We start from the raw sequence: 18,442 nt of genomic DNA, 5'->3' as shown, positions 1-18,442 counted from the left end.
TAAATAAAAAAGAAATATGCCAAAAGGAAGTGCCTTTAAAAAAAATCTGATGTTGACACCATATAACTTCCTTGTACGCCTATTAAATTGCATATACACATTATTTTAAATTGAAAAGTACATAAAATTTAATTTCATTAACTTAGATATTTTTTCATATTTTTTTTTTTTTATTGTTATTATTGAATTATTTTTTTACTATAAAAAGTTTTACAATCATAGGTTAATAACTAACTATTAATAAGTATAAATTAAAAAAAAAAAGTTAAAAAACAGTATATTTACTGTTTGAAGTCGATACTGTACTGTTTAATTTACTGTATGAAGTCTTTCGAATCGATGTGCCTTCTACTTGTAAGATCCAAATATTTAATTAAAATTTTATTTGGCCATAACTCTGGAACTAACGAAAATAAGTACCTCTTATGATATATCATTGAAAAGCTCTCAATGAGGGCTTACTACTACAATTAAGAAAAAGTCCAAAATCCATATTTGTTTTGGATTTTGGGCATTTTTGGTTCAGTCAATTGCAATCAAAAGGGAAGGTACACAACTTTTTGTTACAACAGCCCTAAATCCAAAATTTCAACAACATTCTACGGCTAATCGTTTTTGAGTTATGCGAGATACATATTTACGTACAGACATTATGCTGAAACAAGTTGAAATGGATATTACCGTTGAAATCTGAGATTTTTTGCCATGACAATACTTCATGAAATCTGAAAATATGGGACACAGAAATTGTAGTTGACATATCAACAATTTGAACAAAAAAAAATATCTTGAGTTCAATGACAATTATAGAATCAACAAACAGTTACCGAACAAAATTTAAAATAAAAACATATATCAATCGCATGAGAAAATGAACTTTTATAATTCAAAGGACACTACTTGAAAAAAAGTTGTTTCATATTAAATTCCTCATAATAATTTTTGATTCGACAGATTTTTGTCTTCATAATTACTATTTTAACAATGTTTTAAAGACAATTTTTTTAATATTATAAAAATTCTGGCTAAAATTAATACCATTAATTTATTAATGTTTTTGGTTTAAATAAATAATTTTTTTTAATAAATTTGTTCATCACTAGAGTTCAATTTTGTACAAAATAATGCTAAGATGAAATATAAAGGGTAAATTTATACATAATAATAAGAAATAACTAAATAATAATGAGTAATAAGTAAATAAGAAACTTTAAAACTTTGAATGAACAGAATACAATTAATGAAACTTACATGAAATAATTAGGTTACGCACATCAGTTTTTGAATACAATTTTTTTTTTTAATTATTTTCATTTCCAAATTATCTACCATAATAAGAAACTAATTCATCAATACAGTATCTACAGAATGGAATCTAATATTTCAGAATTAAAGTAGGATACCAATAGTATCACATTAGAACCTTGAAATATGGGCTAATGTGGTTTAAATAACCCATTTAAACAAGTTTCACTGTAACTACAAAAAAAACCTATAATATAATTAAAAATTATACGTATGCTTTTTAGCCCAAAAATGATATCATTTAGAAACTCTGTTCACATTACTATTATAAGTTATAAAAACACAGATACTTAACAAACACATAACTATCAATCATACAGATGGGAATAACAAAACAATTTTACACCCCGTTAGTGTTTGTGATTGTCCTTGTCTTTTATGTTTTAATGTTTATTGTGAAGTTTGTGTTTTTAAATAAAATGTAAGGGCCCTTTACACCCTTACATATGACGATCCTGATGGAGATAATAATTTCTTTTAAAGAATGTGACGAGGGCTAATGACCTTAGCAGTCGATGCCCGTAAAAATTCAGTTAAAAAAAAAAACAAAAAACAAAACAAACAATTGAAGTTGCTGATTCAATTGGTAATACAGTTGTACTGATGAATCCTTCTCACCAATCTGTCATTTACAAAATAGTAACCACCAATTTTATTTATGCAAGGTATTGATTAGTTTGTGAATCCTAAAATTTTTTTTTTCTTTTCTTTAAAATAAAAATTAAAAAAAAAAAAAGAATTCATTTTTTTACTTGATGGCTAATAATTTGGCAAGCAGAATTTAAGAAATCCATTCTGGTTGGAATAATACAACAGCAAACCTCATCTAAACTCAGAACATAGGAAAGTTTTGATCAGCTTGATTATACTGTCTGTAACATATTTAAAATTAATTATTTAATTATTCCCTAAGATAACTGAATGACAAATGCAGTTCTCATAAATTTATTTGTAAGAATAAATACATTTATTTTTATCATTCTGGCAAACGTTTAGAAAAATCACTGGTCATTGTGAAAATGCTAACAATAAATTAAAGATAAGCGTTCAGCGGCCTAAATATAAAAGATAAATTAAAGATAGGTAGGTGTTAAAAATTTATTCTTATAATTCTTTCTGCTTAAAATAGATACAAAAATTTACAGTTACTGGCATTAGTTAAACTCAGATGGTCAAACAGATCACTAAAGTTACCACTTCCAATTCATATCATAATTAACTAGTCTTTTTTGCTTTGGCTTGGCACCCCCATTGAGAAGCTGTCACGACTTATTGGCAAAAATCCTTTAACTCTAACCGATCCAATGGGTTTAAAAATTGCTTGAAAAGTAGTAAATGAATAAATTTAAATGGGCGATGTTCTCTTAACAGAACAAAAATTATAGAAAACAGAATCGATTAAATGAAAACTGTAATTTGATGATACATCAATACCTTGACTTTTATTTTACTTCAACTTCAATAAAATCAGGCAGAGATTTCCAGGTCGACTGCAGTATATAATTAAAATTACACAGATTTTACATTCTGTGCAAATTATAATTAGTGCTGATTTACTTTATTCATTAAATATATTCATGCATTTTATTCATTAAATACAACAGAACTACTAACTTCAACAAGAGATAATAAATTATTTAATTCATGTAATTAAAAAGCCTGTATTAGTAAAAGTGTAAGAATTACTTAAATAGGATTTTTGTGTCTTGCTCAACATTTTTAACAGATTTATGCTGATTAGAAGCTATTCAATTTATTTAATCTCAAATATACAAAAGTCATATAAGAAAATGTTTATTCATTGTTTAGTCAAAAAACCAGTATATAATACCATTTCACTTAGTCCGTGTACAACAGTTTACAGTGTCAATTATATTTACAGTTCTACCACACTTTACCTCAAATGAAGATCTTGAAGGAGAATAATTCCTCATTCACAATTAGCAGCATAAAATCGCACACATTTTTATAGATAAATATTTATTTCAGCGACTCAATGTTTTCACAGTAGACAATTCTTCATCGGCTGAAAAAAAGCTGAAATAGAATCGTTAACACAAAAAATAAGCCCCAAATAAATAAATAACATTGGAATCTATTACACAATCTAATTATGGAGCTGCAGGAGTTCTATTCAGTTCTGAAACAGGAAACTAATTAATTGTCCTACATATGTAAAAATTATAGTAACTCTTAGCAGTTTCTAATTTCTTAACACTATTGTTCACAAAACTATAAATCTCACTAATGTCTATAACACTTTGATTAATTAAAAAAATAAATGATCAACATAAATCAAATAGATGCTATTGTTTTTATGATGCAGTTCTAATAAACATTTTTCTTTAACAAAACACATATGAAGAAGCATTGACACATACCAAAGTATGAATTTCACTATTAAAAATAAGTTTTTTTTAAATACACCAAATGTTGCAAGAATATCTGTCAGTATTACATCTAATAATATAATTTATTACCAGTCCACAACAATCACTAATGGCAATTATTACACTCCAAAACTGTCTTTAAAACAAAATTTTATTTATAGCCTTAAAAATAATTTTATGAGTATTTATCCAGATTATAATTACCAGAAATTACATAATTTTCATAGTATCACTAATAATGCAGCTGCTTTCTTGCTGTGTTTGAAATGTAAATCACGAAATAATGTACAAAAAGTCAGAAATTTGCCAAAATACAAAATTAACTTTAAATAGCAGTAGCAAAATACTAAAAGGAAAAAGATGTCATAATGCCAACATACCTTTCCATATTATCTTCTGTAAATAAATTTTCAAATTAACTAAGCACCAAAGGTAAAAAAAGTTAATAAAGAAACTAACTACATCCAATATTGTATTACGATTATAAAGAGCCAATGAAAAAAAATTTAATTTCTGCTTTACTACTACTCCCTTCTTCCCTCACACTCTCTTCTCTCTCATCTTCTTTCCCATCAATACAGTAACAAAATATAAAATGAAATGAAAAACAATTCCAAAATAGACACGTTATAAGTACATCCAACTAATACTGTTATGAAGAAAGTGGCCATAAAATTCACTTGAAAAAAAAAATTATAATCTATTTCATAATTCATAATCAAATTTTTTTAAAATTGGGAGAAAAGCTTTTAATTTATTGCTAAATTAAGGAAAATTATCAGAGATAATAAATTAAAATCAAATACAATAGTATAACAATTAAAACTGAATATTAAAACATATTTAAAATTCTTTAAACCATCTTGTGCTCACACATTTTACCCCTCTAATTTTATAGATGAACATTCAGATGTGTTGCACACTAACGAAAACATTGATGAAATCTGCTCCCTTTGTAATTTTTATAAGGTTTTTGGTGTAACTCCAAATCTTATGAGAATGCATCATAACACAACCCACTGACATCAGTGTTACACAGTCAGTCAGATTTTATTCAAGTAAATATCATTTACAATAAAATAAAGTTTGACTGCTTTTATAGTAATTTACTTAAGCTGCAGACAAAACAGCAAAAATTTGTATTAAAAACAAACAAATTACAAATAATAAATTTCTTTAATGTAAGTGTAATGGCATATGCATTTCTTGAATAAATATTTTTTCTTAACAGTTTTGTTAGTTTTTACAGTAATTTTAATAAGAAATTACAAAGTATTGGATTAAGTTAAAAAAAAAAAAAACTATTTAACTATATAAATACAAGGGCTGCTTTTTTTTTCAACCTCCGATCGTGCATCTAAGTGAACAAGAGATAGGTGGGATTTGACACGCCCAGATTTGCGTGTTGGGCGATTGCTTTTCCCCCTCCCCATAAGCTCTGCCATCTGCCATTGCCAGCTCTATTCTGAGACGAACTACAGGTAACTGAACATGGCTGCTATGATCAAATTTCCTGCCAAGTGTGAGTTGCGAAATGTGATAAGTTTTCTGCAAGCAGAAGGATGTAGCGCTACTGAAATCCATCGTAGAATGGGCCTAGTGCATGTTGAAAACTTGTGATGATAGTGTACAGGAACGGACGGTGTAGGAAAATTAAAGTAGGGTGAACAGACATCCATGACGAAGGTGGGCAAGAATGTACGTCTGTTGCTACTATACACCTGATTGAGTGTGTTGATGAACTGACATAACCATGTATCTTTTAAAAGTGGTACAAATAAAAATAAATCAATAAAGATCACTTCCAGAATTTTAAGTGAACTTGGAATAAGTAAATGGATTTAATAAAATACAAACAATTAAAAACTACTTTGTAAATGCGGAATTGTATAACGATTATATTAAAATAAAAACAATTTGTATCAAAATATTTGACAATTCAACAACTTTTGGTTTAACAAGCTGATGGTGTTTCAGATTTGTGGAAGAGTTACAAGAAGCCTCTTAATGTTTTGTTAATAGATCTGAATCCATTAGATTATTGGGCGATAAGATTTTTAAAGTGTATTGAATTGGATTTTGATAAAAAAAATAATAAAATTGGGATGTAATAATGTTAGAGATTTTATAAATTTTATTGAATTTGCATGTACAAAAGCTTTTAGTGTGTTTTTTGTTTGTAAATTCCTGGCAATGTATGCCTTTCCAGTAAAATCAGCACATGCACAATGCACCACTGGGTGTGCATTGTTAAATGAACAAATACAGTTAGATGTACTGTAATTAATATTGAGATAATGTATTTATCTTTGTATAACTTTACTTGGCAGAGAATACTTTATAAAATGAAATAAAAGTAATATTCCACTTACAAAAAATATAGGTGATATTTACCTCCACAGTATATTTTCATTTTACAATGTGCAAAGTATCGATAGTTTATGCTTAGCAAAGTGATAATATACTGATAACAATCAGTTGTTATTAGTTAATGTCAACTATTTATATTAATGAATTTTTATTTCCTGTCTTTAAATTGAAATCATATTCTATTTTGATCAATAAAAATTAACTATGTTCAGTAGATAATAGACATGGTGTATAATAGGCCTGTTCAGTACATAAACTGAAGACATTGACACGTGCATAACAAGATGTATATAATTACGCAGATGCACAGTTAACACATCTGTCAAAGAAGGGATCCAGTAGACTGAAAAAACACTACAATTTCTCAATTTAAAATATTCTCGTCTGTAAATTTTGCCAATGTTTCACCAAGCAGTTTCATAGGACAAATCAGTGGATTAATTATATATGTGACTGCTTACAGTTAAAAAAAATTATTTGAAAAAACAACATGGGATTGGCAATAAGATTCAAAATGATTGTGCCTTTGCCGGATAGAAAATAATCTCATAAGAAGAAAAAAATTAATGAGGGTCACCCAATCAAAGCCTAAACGGTGTTGTTGTTTGTGCAGTGAAATAATTAAAATCAAAAATAGAATAATTTCATAATTTATATTTTTTTTTTTTTACAGAAATGATTTTAATTTTCAAAAACACATTTATAAACAGAAATTTAAATAGTTTTAAGTATTATATAATTTATATGGTTTTTAAGTAAAACAATTTTAATTTTAAAAAAGAATATTGTAAGAACTGAAAATAGAATAATTTATAAATTCTGGTTTCTTTGTTAAACTACTTCGTAACACAATTAGTTCTAATAGACCAGTTTGTCTCTTAATATGTAAATGGGGAAATTAATATATTGTAAATAAATATGATGGTTTTGTAATATAATGTAGTTAAGAAACTGGATATACATTATAATAACTGTGTTCATCAGGTCTATTGAGCTTAAACTACTTTATTATGCACTTACTTTGTCTATATACACATCCAGTATTTTTACATGCGAAAAACTGAGACTGTTATATACCATATTTTTAATTTTTATATTGGTGTCTTCCTGTACCTAACATAGAATATACTACAAAAATAGAATATTTAACTGAGGAAATCAATAATTTACACTATGAGTTTATTAAAATCTAAATAAAATTATTTTTACAGGCTAGAAAGTATATATTGAATTCTAAACCTGCAGAAGGATTTGAAGAGCTTCTATTTAGTGCGTAACAGAACATACACAATAAAAAAAATTATATATATATATGTAAGGTAACTAATTATCCTGCATATATGTTTATTGCTAGATCTTATAAAAATAAAAGAACTCATTTTAGTTTTAAGGCTTATGACTGCAGAATATTTAGTTAATAAAAATCAATGTCACGCAAACAAGAAATAATATAACAGAAGAATAGAAGTGTACCTGAGAATTGTTGAAGAAAATCTGTTCAATAAGCCCACCCGTTTAATATATTATCTAACAGACAGCCATACACAATTTTAATTTTCAAATTTGTTTAGTGTATATTAATTACACATTTCCAAAAATCAGAATCAGTAAAATTTACTTTCTGGTTTATGAAAGTTTGCCAACATCATTGTAAAGAGCAGATAATATTCAACTGTGAAAAAGTGATTTGAGTAGACAATGGGATCATTAACCAAACTGACGTTGGATAACAGCTGGTTGCCAGTTGGGCCAGAATGCAGAACAGGCCAGACAAAATGCACAACTACTGAGGTAGCGGAACAGGGCAGGCAAATAAACAACTAATGAGATTATATTCTGTGATGCTGTCAGACCAGTTGGCTATACAGTACAGGACATGATAGTCAAACCATAACAAAATGATATGCATTCAATGATAATGCATTAACTGAATAACAATGAATGCACAGCATTCATATAATGTTGTTTACCTACTGAAGCCATGAAGAGGTTGTAGAAGAAAATTCCAAACAATAGAGAAGTGTACAGTAACTAGCTGAAGGCATGAATGTACTGAATTGTCTGAAAGAATATTTAAATAGGTGTCAATTACACAGCCAGAAATAAAATAATAAGTAATAATGTTGACAATTATCAATTAGTCAATTTCATGTGGCAAATAATTTATAATTGCAACAAAGGGAGAAACTTGATTAAGAAATTTGTATTTGTGTGATAATAGTAAAAATAAAAACATGGCGTTTCTCATATAATAAACATAAATATTATGATTCTGATTATTGAAATGATTAATCCTACTGATGAGATAGAATTTCATGGCAAGTATGTATCTGGGTAATTGAGTATCATCATGGTATACCTGCTAGTCCTAAAAAATGTTGTGGGAAGAATGTCAGATTTACTTCTGTAAATATAGTTACGAATTGAATTTTTAATCATTTTTTATTTATAAATCTTTATGTATAAACTGCTGTTAATCACTGAGTTTATTTAGAACTTGAAAACTGTATACCAATCTGTACAAGAGTATTTTTCAACGATAAGCCTATTGCAGAATATAACTACAACAGAATAATATTACAACATAAAAAATTAATAATCTAATCTTAGATTATAATGTAAAAAAATTAATAATTAAATAGGAGGTTTGGTTTGCTCTGATCTATTCTGTATAATCAGTTTTTACAATGTTGTACACAATATACAACAAAAAATAGTAATAAATTCTTAAAAGAAAACAGTTCTATTTTTAACTTTAGTTACTAATTCTTTCAATAATAAAGTGAAAAACTTTTTCAAACTTTAGAATATTAGCAAGAAATTAATAAGTTACAAACATTTAAGAGAAATATTTACAAAGATGTATAATTAAGAAAATGTATGCATGAAACTGAATTTGAGTTAAATATGCTATTATTAAATACATATAGATCAATAATTTTTGTTTATGTATTCATTACTATTACAATTAGTCCACACAAACATACACAAATATATATAAATAAAATTACACTAACAAAAAGGTTTTCACATATATGAAATAAAAAAAAAATGTGTTATGTATTAACTGCAACATAAGATATACATAACATTAAAAATGTTATAAAAATAGTATTTCCACCAACAAAAGACAACTGCTATAAAGAATATAAATTCAATGTTGTTTACATAGAGATGGCTGCAAAAAATGATGTTACTTTCCTAAATACAAAAAACAATTAACATATTTTATTAATATCTTATTTTGATAAATTAATAAAATATATATGTATATATAAGAAAATATAAATGTCTCTTTTAAATTTGATTTTTTTAAGAACACACGAATTTATTAACAACTCAAGATATCATTAAATAACTGTGCTATAAAATACAGCATTTTTGGGGTAAGGTAACTTGGCCTCCGATTATGGAATTAAAAATATTTTTAATAAAGAAGTGGATTTAACATTCTATTTCGATGTAATTCTTTAAAGTTAATTAACATCATTACACACATTAGTGCAATAAATCAATGTGCTTTTAAAACACATGTGCAGGCAAATAACATAAAGAACTACTTAGTTCACAAAAATTTATTAGTTTCCAAAAAAATAAAAATATCAAATAACATAAAATAAATAACCTTTGAAGATACTATGATATCAAGAATCAAAACTTTTATTTAAAGACAAATAATTCTCTAACTATGAACGAATTAAAAACCACAGAAATTAATTCATGTAAAGTAAAAAAGAAAAGAAAAGCTAATTCTATAACCAAACAGGAAAAACTGAAGTTGTTTTTAGTAAAAATTCCAAATATTTTAATATTATTGATGTTCAATAATAATGCATTACTTCCTACAAGGCAAAGTTAATTATGTTAATTATATATATTTCTTTATTACATTACGATTATTAAGAAATACGATTATTAAGAAAATACACTGTTTACAAATTGACCTTAATGTCAAATAGTAATAGGTAAATAAATAAAACATTATTTTACACACAGACTCTGCACAATCATAAATCATAGGCAATTAAAATTTTATAAGTAGATAGGTAGACATAAAGACTAATGGTATGTGCTTTAATGTACAATAATATATAAACATTAATACATATAGAAGGTTTTGTTTGTTGATGGGAGGGTTAGAGAAAGGGAGAGAGAAGGATAGATTGTGAGAAAAAGACATTTGTTATGAAAGAACAGCAAGTAATACAAAAATGCATAACTGCAATTTCAAATATTTGCATAAGTAATGAAAGAGACCACCTACAAATATGGGACCCTACAATCATAAATAGATGTATTAAAAGTTAAACTTCTCACCGGCTAATTAATTAAAAAGAATACAATTATTAATAGGAAGAACTAAAACATAATGTCTAGTGAAACACAAAATTTCTGATATTTTAAACCGATACTATTATAGAAACTACCAACATAAACCAATTGCAAAAGGAATCCTTCATATTATATGCGAGATTCTATTTTGAACTAAAACTTTAAAGATTAAACTTTATATTTTTATACATATAAAAAAATTAGATCTATTAAAAATATAAAACAATTTTCCATAACTGCAGTGATAAGAAATTCATATAAATCAATTATATGAAATCAGAGTTCGAATATTTATCAACTGAATTTTCTTATATAATAAATCATAAAAGACAAAAGCAATAAAATTACAACTAGGAATGTATTAGAAGAAAAAGGGATAAACAAAAAATGTCATTCTTTGATAGATTTTAAATAAATAATATTTTACATTCCACTATTAAGGTCAACCAATTTCTTCCTAAAATTCTTGACGTCTAAAATGAAAACATGAAGAAATGAAGTGAATTAACAAACACAGCTGAAAATAATTTAATTTGTTTGTTCATTTTAACAGCCTTCCATGGAAACAAATTTTTATTACCTTAATAAAAGAAGATAATATGGATTTGGTACACAATCTTGACACAACATCAAAATTATTATAACATACTGCATAAAAAAATTAAGTATAAAATATAGAATAAATGAGAAAAAATGTTTTCATAACACAAATATATGTATACCTTACATATACATATGAAACCGATGATCAATATAGCATACAAAAAGCATAATAGAAAGAAACAATATTATATTTTAACCTAATTCATAAATTATATTAATCATATTGATAATTAATTATATTAACGATAAACATTGTTCCACCAAACAAGTTGCTTTCACTTTTTTCTAATTAGTTCTATCTCATTATTCCTGATTTGAAAACAAATGATTTTATACAATGATCATAATCATAAAAATTAAACAAATAAAAAATTTAACCGATATCTACAATGCAGATACCAACTAAAACTAATTAATTTAAAAAAACTCAGATTCTAAAAAAAACCAGATAAAAATCATAAAATTAACTTAAAAATAAATTAGTAAACTAAAACAACATCAATAACCTATACTAGAAAATAAAGTATCACACATTTGATCCCTAAACAATACGTACCCAGCTTGTAGTGCAAGATTAATACACAATTATATCATGGCTATAGGATGACAATGTATTAACAAAATGGATGCCTATTTTAACTTACTTCATCAAATATATTTGAAAATAGATTTTCAAATTCTTATATAATTTATGCACTAATAGTAGAAAATTCATCAGTTTTATATACATAAAATTTTCAGTTTAATGATAAAAGTAATAAATATTTATAAAAAAATTATGTTCTTATATTAAAACTTACTTATATCTTCATTTTCCAGCCATCAAAATAAAACTCCGTAATAAAACAATTTTGCATATAAGTATGCCCATTAAACAATGTTCAATTTATATTTAATACTACTATATTAACACAAAAAATTTATGCAAATTATTTTGAAAATGAAAATAACATTTCTTTAGAATCTGATAAAACTTTATTAGTGCATAAAACTCAACTTAAAAATAGATTCTTCATTATGACTAGATCATAATAATAAAATATGGCATCAGCCATAGCAGAGGTAAAGAGTTTAAACAAAGGGGTAGGAGAATGGGCACAAGCCATACTTCTTAGTGAAGTACAGAATGAAAACAGTACAGAGGTCCGGGTAGAGTCCGGGTTGGAGTGGTCCATTCCCACGTCTCCCCAAACCCGACTAAACCCATCGGGTTGTCAGCCACTACGTGGTTGTCGGCTGTGGAAAGCATCTGTGAAAATGGAAGGGCAAAAACGGCTTTGAGCAAAAATTTCAATATGTAACAATTATCTTTATTATAACATGAGCACTGGTTCTCAAAACACACATAAAAAATATATTTCCAATCATCAATAGTAGGTAAAATAAGAAATTTTGAGGATATGAACAATAGAATTAAAAATTGTTTAATTTAAACAAAATCCAATGAGAACCAATGCCCATTTTAATACAGAAATGCAATAATAAATAATGAGCCAATAAATTAAACATAAATTAGGTATACAAAGCACTAAACATAAAACTTCTAAAAAATGTTATCGTATGAAAAAATTAACAAACAGCATATATAACATTCCTATATCTTATATATGTTTCCAATAAGATGACAGTAACAATAAATGATTTTAAAGAATTTATAATATTATTCTCTTTCACGGCTAATGAAAAAAAAGAGAAATAACTCCAGAAAATATGATTAATCAGAAGGATTTAAAATTGTTCACATTTCAAAACATTAATGACTAGCAATGGCTGTTACAAACGAAATTAACATCTGCAGTGTTTTCTTTCACCAACCAGTGTAAATACATAAAAAGCAATCAGAAAAATAAACTGTATTTTTAGAAAAGAACAAAAAGATTCTTTTTTTAAATCTTAACAGCATTAAGATTCTGACAACACCATCGGGCAAAACTGCACATTCTGTTGTAAATAATTTTGCTCTGGTTTTTTTCTTGAAAACTTAAAACATAAATTACTACTGGATGCAATAAAACCACTTATCGTATAGTTACGATAAATGGTTTTATACTTGTAACACTGAATTTTCCTATATTAAAGGTAATTTCAGATAAACTTCATTCTCATATCATCTGAATATTCTGGTTTCAGATTACAGCAAACAGTAACATTTGATCATCTGATTTCAAACCATCAGAGGAAGTCAAGCAACAATCAGTAGAAATTATAATACGAGCTAATATGACCCTACCTTTGCCATGACTCATCAAAGTTCAAGATACGCCAATGCAAAACCAATCCATACTTATTCAGAAGAAAGCATGAAGTTCCAATAAGCCTACTGATCTCCTAAAAAACTTGATTATGCAACAGATAAGGTTTTTTGTATTATATTTACTTAAATCAAACAAAGTGTGTTAATTAACACATAAAGTGGAAATGTTGCTAAAAAAAAGCCTTCAATAGCTTAACAATCTTGGTTGATACTATAGGAAATAGTAAATGAAAAAACTAGCTAATCATTTTTAACTTTATAAATAACCCATTGGTATCACTAAGTACTATGGATTTTAGAATGACTATTTTTAATCCCTTATTTTGCATTTCCAATGACTTTCAAGACACATTTTCTACTAAGGAAATTATTATATTTTTAAAAAAAAATGCGAGGATCATAGAAGTACCAGTGGATTATTTAACATAAGAAAAAAAAAATAGTTTAAACGAAAATATGCTTCTTGTGAAACCAATCTTCTACTACTAATTTTATTTTCATTTACTCACAGATTACATATAATAAAGTTTTTCCTCAGGCCAACTCTAAACTTCAAAAATTATTATTTTAAAAGTGATAATATTTATTTTAATATAAAGGGTCAAGTTGATGTTATATTTAACTGTTTCCACAAAAATAATCATTTTTACATCTTTTCAAATAAAGTCACTTTTAAACAATTATAATTTCTTTATGATCATTTTAACGACTAATGAGAGAGCAACAGTTAGAAGATTATTTAAATGACAGAAACTGTAAAGCAAAGATATAATTTAATATATGTAAAACTGTTTAACAATTAAAAGGAAAAATTATTTGAAACTAAAACATAAAAACAAAATGGGAATAGTTTAATATTAAAAAAAGTAAAACTAAAAATAAATATCTATATTATCTTTTATAAAAAACATTATCTGATATGAAATTATTCTTAATAAATACAGATACTTGCATCAGACTACAATAGCATGCAAATTAATCCAAACAAGAAGAATGTTTAGTTTCTTCCTAACTATACTGCTTGAACATATCCATCTTGGTTGACCAGTAGTTAACATACTGTCTTGGACTTCTAATTTTGATTCTCGACAAGGGCCTGACATTTTTACACTTATAACATGAAAAAGTTTTAAAAACATAACATTAACATATACTTCCATAACTTACACTGTTATGAAAAATTTCTATACACGTTTAAAGATCAGGAATATATTAGGTTATTCCAGCTGTCGTAATAAAAAATTAAACCTGGCTGATATCCTAATAAAGACAATTTAAAATTCTCTACTTTTATAGAAATGCGACACAGCATTCATTCTTGGTTCATTTAATAATTACATGTATAATGTTAAACTGACAAATTTTTCCTCTATGTTGAATTCAAATAAAGCTTTTACAAATATATATATATATATATTACACAAACTACTTTAAAACAATTCAAAAAAACTGGTTCATTTTATCTTAGTTTGCAAAAGACAGATTTAATTTATAAATAAAAAACTACTGAAGCTAATGATAGAAGAGATAGCTGAGATGAAGAGTTGCATAAATTAGAAAGATAAGAAATTACAAAACAACAAACAGTCCATATGACAAAACAGCAGGCTTCAAAAACGTTTCACAAGAAAACAATGTTCCAATACGATTTAACACCGTATCATACAGTTTTAAGGAAAATAGAAAAACCCATCTTTTGTATTAACTGAATGTCGAATATGAAATTATATCATTAAGCTGTTTTAGGTATTCATGAACTGTACAGGTACTAAACTAAACTAATACAGACCTTTGGATTAATTTACATACCATGAACAAATATGTAAAAATTATACATCATTTTCAATCAAACTGAATGTCAGAGCATCTGCACTAATACAATTACTTCATCTATAATAAATTGTATTTTAAGCCATTAGATAAGGGATAACGTCCATTTAACACCTGTACTAAATTACCACACAATACACACATCAAACTTAACTGAAATTAAGTGACAAAAGAAAAAATATTATAAAAGTAACAATAAATAATATGTTGATACCAATGAGTTAATAACTGCCACAGATAACAGAAGTTTGATTGATAAAGGAAAGAATTCTTCGAGATTAATACTAAAGTCTAAAAAAAAAAAAATAATAATAAACCTATCTACCATTATCATTACAGGGGAAAATTCTGAAACAATGGTGAAGTTAAGATAAATAAGCTTCTTTCAGAAAAATAATTCAAATAAAAGTTTTGTAATAAATTATAATGAAAAAGACCTATAACCCTAACAAAATCGTAAAAAAAATGCAAAGATTAAGTGCACATGCTGTAAATAAATAGAGAATATTCTCCAAATCAATCATCAGAAACTACTATAATAAAAAAAAGTTACACTTTCATTCCCTTATTTGTGACTATAAATGAAAAATTAAGTTCATGTTTTTAATATGTTTACTGAAACCCTAATATAAGTGTGTGGGTATATATAAAAAAAAAAATCAAAATCTTGTCCGCAAAGTGTTCTATTTGAAAAAACCTTTACAAAGAACTAAACATGTATTTTAAACGCACGATGCACGTTTTCTAATAGCAGCAGCTGTTGGATATTTGGAACAAGTGATCCTCAAAAATAATTTACTGCAGTAAAAAAATTCAATTTCAATTGAATGCTGATTAAAAGGGTATCGATACAACATATTTTGAACTACAGTAATATATTTCACAAGCCATTAAGATCAGCATTTTTAGCAATAACATGTTGATTAAAAAATATCCATGCAAGTTAAAATAATAATCATGATAATTTTCAAAGCCTTCTTTATGGTGAAGTCTAGCTGTAGAATGGAATCGGTACAGAATACATTACATTCATTCAGGTTTGTCAATTGTAAAAACTAGAAAACTTTAGTTCTAGTAATCATTATAATTACTCAAAATCACATTCCAGAATAAAGGGAATGCAATATCATAACGCTTACCCAAAAACAAACCTAATGTTAGTCAGTTTTCTATGTAATTTTTTTTTGTTACAATTTTTAATGAACTAATGGTAAATGATTATTACCGTTAAGCAAAAAACTGCCAGAAATCATGCGACTAATAATCATAAACATAAAAATTCAAAATAAAAGATTTATTTCCTCTTTCTTTTTCCTTAGCATTTTTTCTTTTCTTTTTTTTAGCCATTTTTGCCTATAACGCACCTCCAATAACAACAAAATACTTAGGCAGAATAGATAATGTAAGTAATACTCCTGTTAATATCTTTTATCATATAAAATAAGTAATATTAGACTAATTCTCCAAACAGAAATGGCTTACAAAAAGTACAAATAATTTACTATAACATGACTAGCATAAGAGACGACAATCCCAAAAAAATCTTACAACAGCGTATACAAACTGGAAAAATTTAATGACGTATCTATTTACAAAATGATGGTTCCACAAGGATTTTCTCTGAAAGTAAAATCGAGGAAACAAAGCTATGAAGCATTCACTCGTAAAAATACAACTGATGGCAAAGGCGTATTTAATAAACAAGTTCCTGTGGATCACAAAAGCTGGTTGCAGTTAAAATAATAAGAGGATAGGTATATTTTAACACAAAAGTTCAATGAGAGACCTATCTCTGAGAAAGTTAAAAGAAAATATGAAAGCAAAGAATACAGTGGCTACAACAGCAATATAGAAACAGGAAATAAAATAATACCATTAAATTACAATTCTGTCAGCTATCTTTAAACGAGTAAATTCTGTAAAATTTAGATTAAATTTAAGCGGCATAAAAAGTACACTAACACTCCATTCTACAGCGCAGACATTATAAAACTAATGATACTAAAACAGAAATATACTCACTTTTGACTTTTCACTTGTCGAATGTGATGAAACACATTAATAACATCCCGTATCCTTCTTGGTGCTTCCTCAATTTTTGAGGCAAGGTAAAGACATCCCATGGCTGTAGGTTCCATGGGATGCCGTACAAAAGATTTAGAATAATAAAATCTTTGAAATAATACTTGTCCTGTTGCCATTGCAACCTGAAACATTTTTCAGCAGCAAACAATATCAGTGCGATGTACAAAATATGTCACTAAATTCAATACACAGTCAGATAATAAATATATAAAAAAATAAATATGATAGGAAACATTAACAAACAATGATAAAATTAGCAGTCATAGTACATTTAGTATTATATAGGAACTCATTCTCAAATGTTACATCAAATATTCATTTTATTACAAACTCAGTAATGTAATTCTGCCCTAATTCATTATTTTTCTTTACAGAGTAAAATTTCACATTGCTTTCAGTTCCCCCAGTGAAATAAGGTCTGACTGAAATTTTTAAGGCATTATATAAGGTGTAAACTTTACAGTTTGTTTTTTGACCTGAGAAATTGAATAAAACAAATCATACAACTGTATCTCCCGTAGTTTTCATGATATCCAATGTAAAACATAAAAATTCAATGACAAAAGAACAAATTTTTTTATGTTTGAAGTACAACTGTTAAATGACTAATAAATGCGTAAATTTTATTATCAAAACTCATAGAAAATTCAATTCTGAAAAAACTGATGTAATAAAGTCTATGAAAAACAAGGAAAATTAACTTTTATTATTAAGAATAAAACAGAACAAAAAGAAAATGTTATGAATATTTAAAAATTAAAAATAGGTTTTTTTATTACAATAAGTTTAGACCTTTGAAAAATTTGAATACTACTCATTGTTATCATAAATTTGTGGTTGTGAATTAATAATAAACACGAAGCAGTTTATTGTATTTGACATAATTTTGATATTTAATTATTTTTGAGAATCAAGTTATGTTTTGTTTGTTGTACTCTAAACTGTATTTACATTTTTTTCAATTGAATCTGAATTTAAAAGTGAAATAGGACCTTTCAAAATAGAACATGTCATGGGAAGAAATTATCTGGAATTTTATAACAATTAATTAATTTCTTATAGTACTTGAAATTTCTCATTGGTGAAACTGAAATGTGTAATCAGCTTGATGGAGCACAAACACATGATGAACTGATCGCTCAGCATTCTCAATGATTCTCTGCCCTCATCAAGGAACATGAAGATATCAATCGCTAGGTTAATGACAAAAAAATGTAAAAAAACGAGAGTAAAAAAGTATTTTAATTTTTCAAAGATCTAAATCTATTATACT

The 18,442-nt window shown here is 26.4% G+C and overlaps 1 protein-coding gene across 12 annotated transcripts in view; it reads right to left on the bottom strand.

Moving 5' to 3' along the window:
- The window catches only part of LOC142320432 (cyclin-L1), a 106,936-nt gene that overhangs the window by 78,205 nt on the left and 10,289 nt on the right, over positions 1–18,442 (bottom strand). For all 12 annotated transcript variants that reach the window (XM_075358753.1, XM_075358992.1, XM_075358646.1 and 9 more), the window contains exon 2: positions 17,107–17,291. In XM_075358753.1, coding sequence (XP_075214868.1) covers positions 17,107–17,291 — 185 coding nt within the window. The remainder of the gene's footprint in view (positions 1–17,106; positions 17,292–18,442) is intronic.

The sequence above is a fragment of the Lycorma delicatula genome, chromosome 1, assembly GCF_047948215.1.
Source record: "Lycorma delicatula isolate Av1 chromosome 1, ASM4794821v1, whole genome shotgun sequence".
Lineage (NCBI taxonomy): Eukaryota > Metazoa > Arthropoda > Insecta > Hemiptera > Fulgoridae > Lycorma > Lycorma delicatula.
The sequence above is the reverse complement of the archived record's forward strand: the minus strand, read 5'-3'. Positions and strand labels throughout refer to the sequence as shown.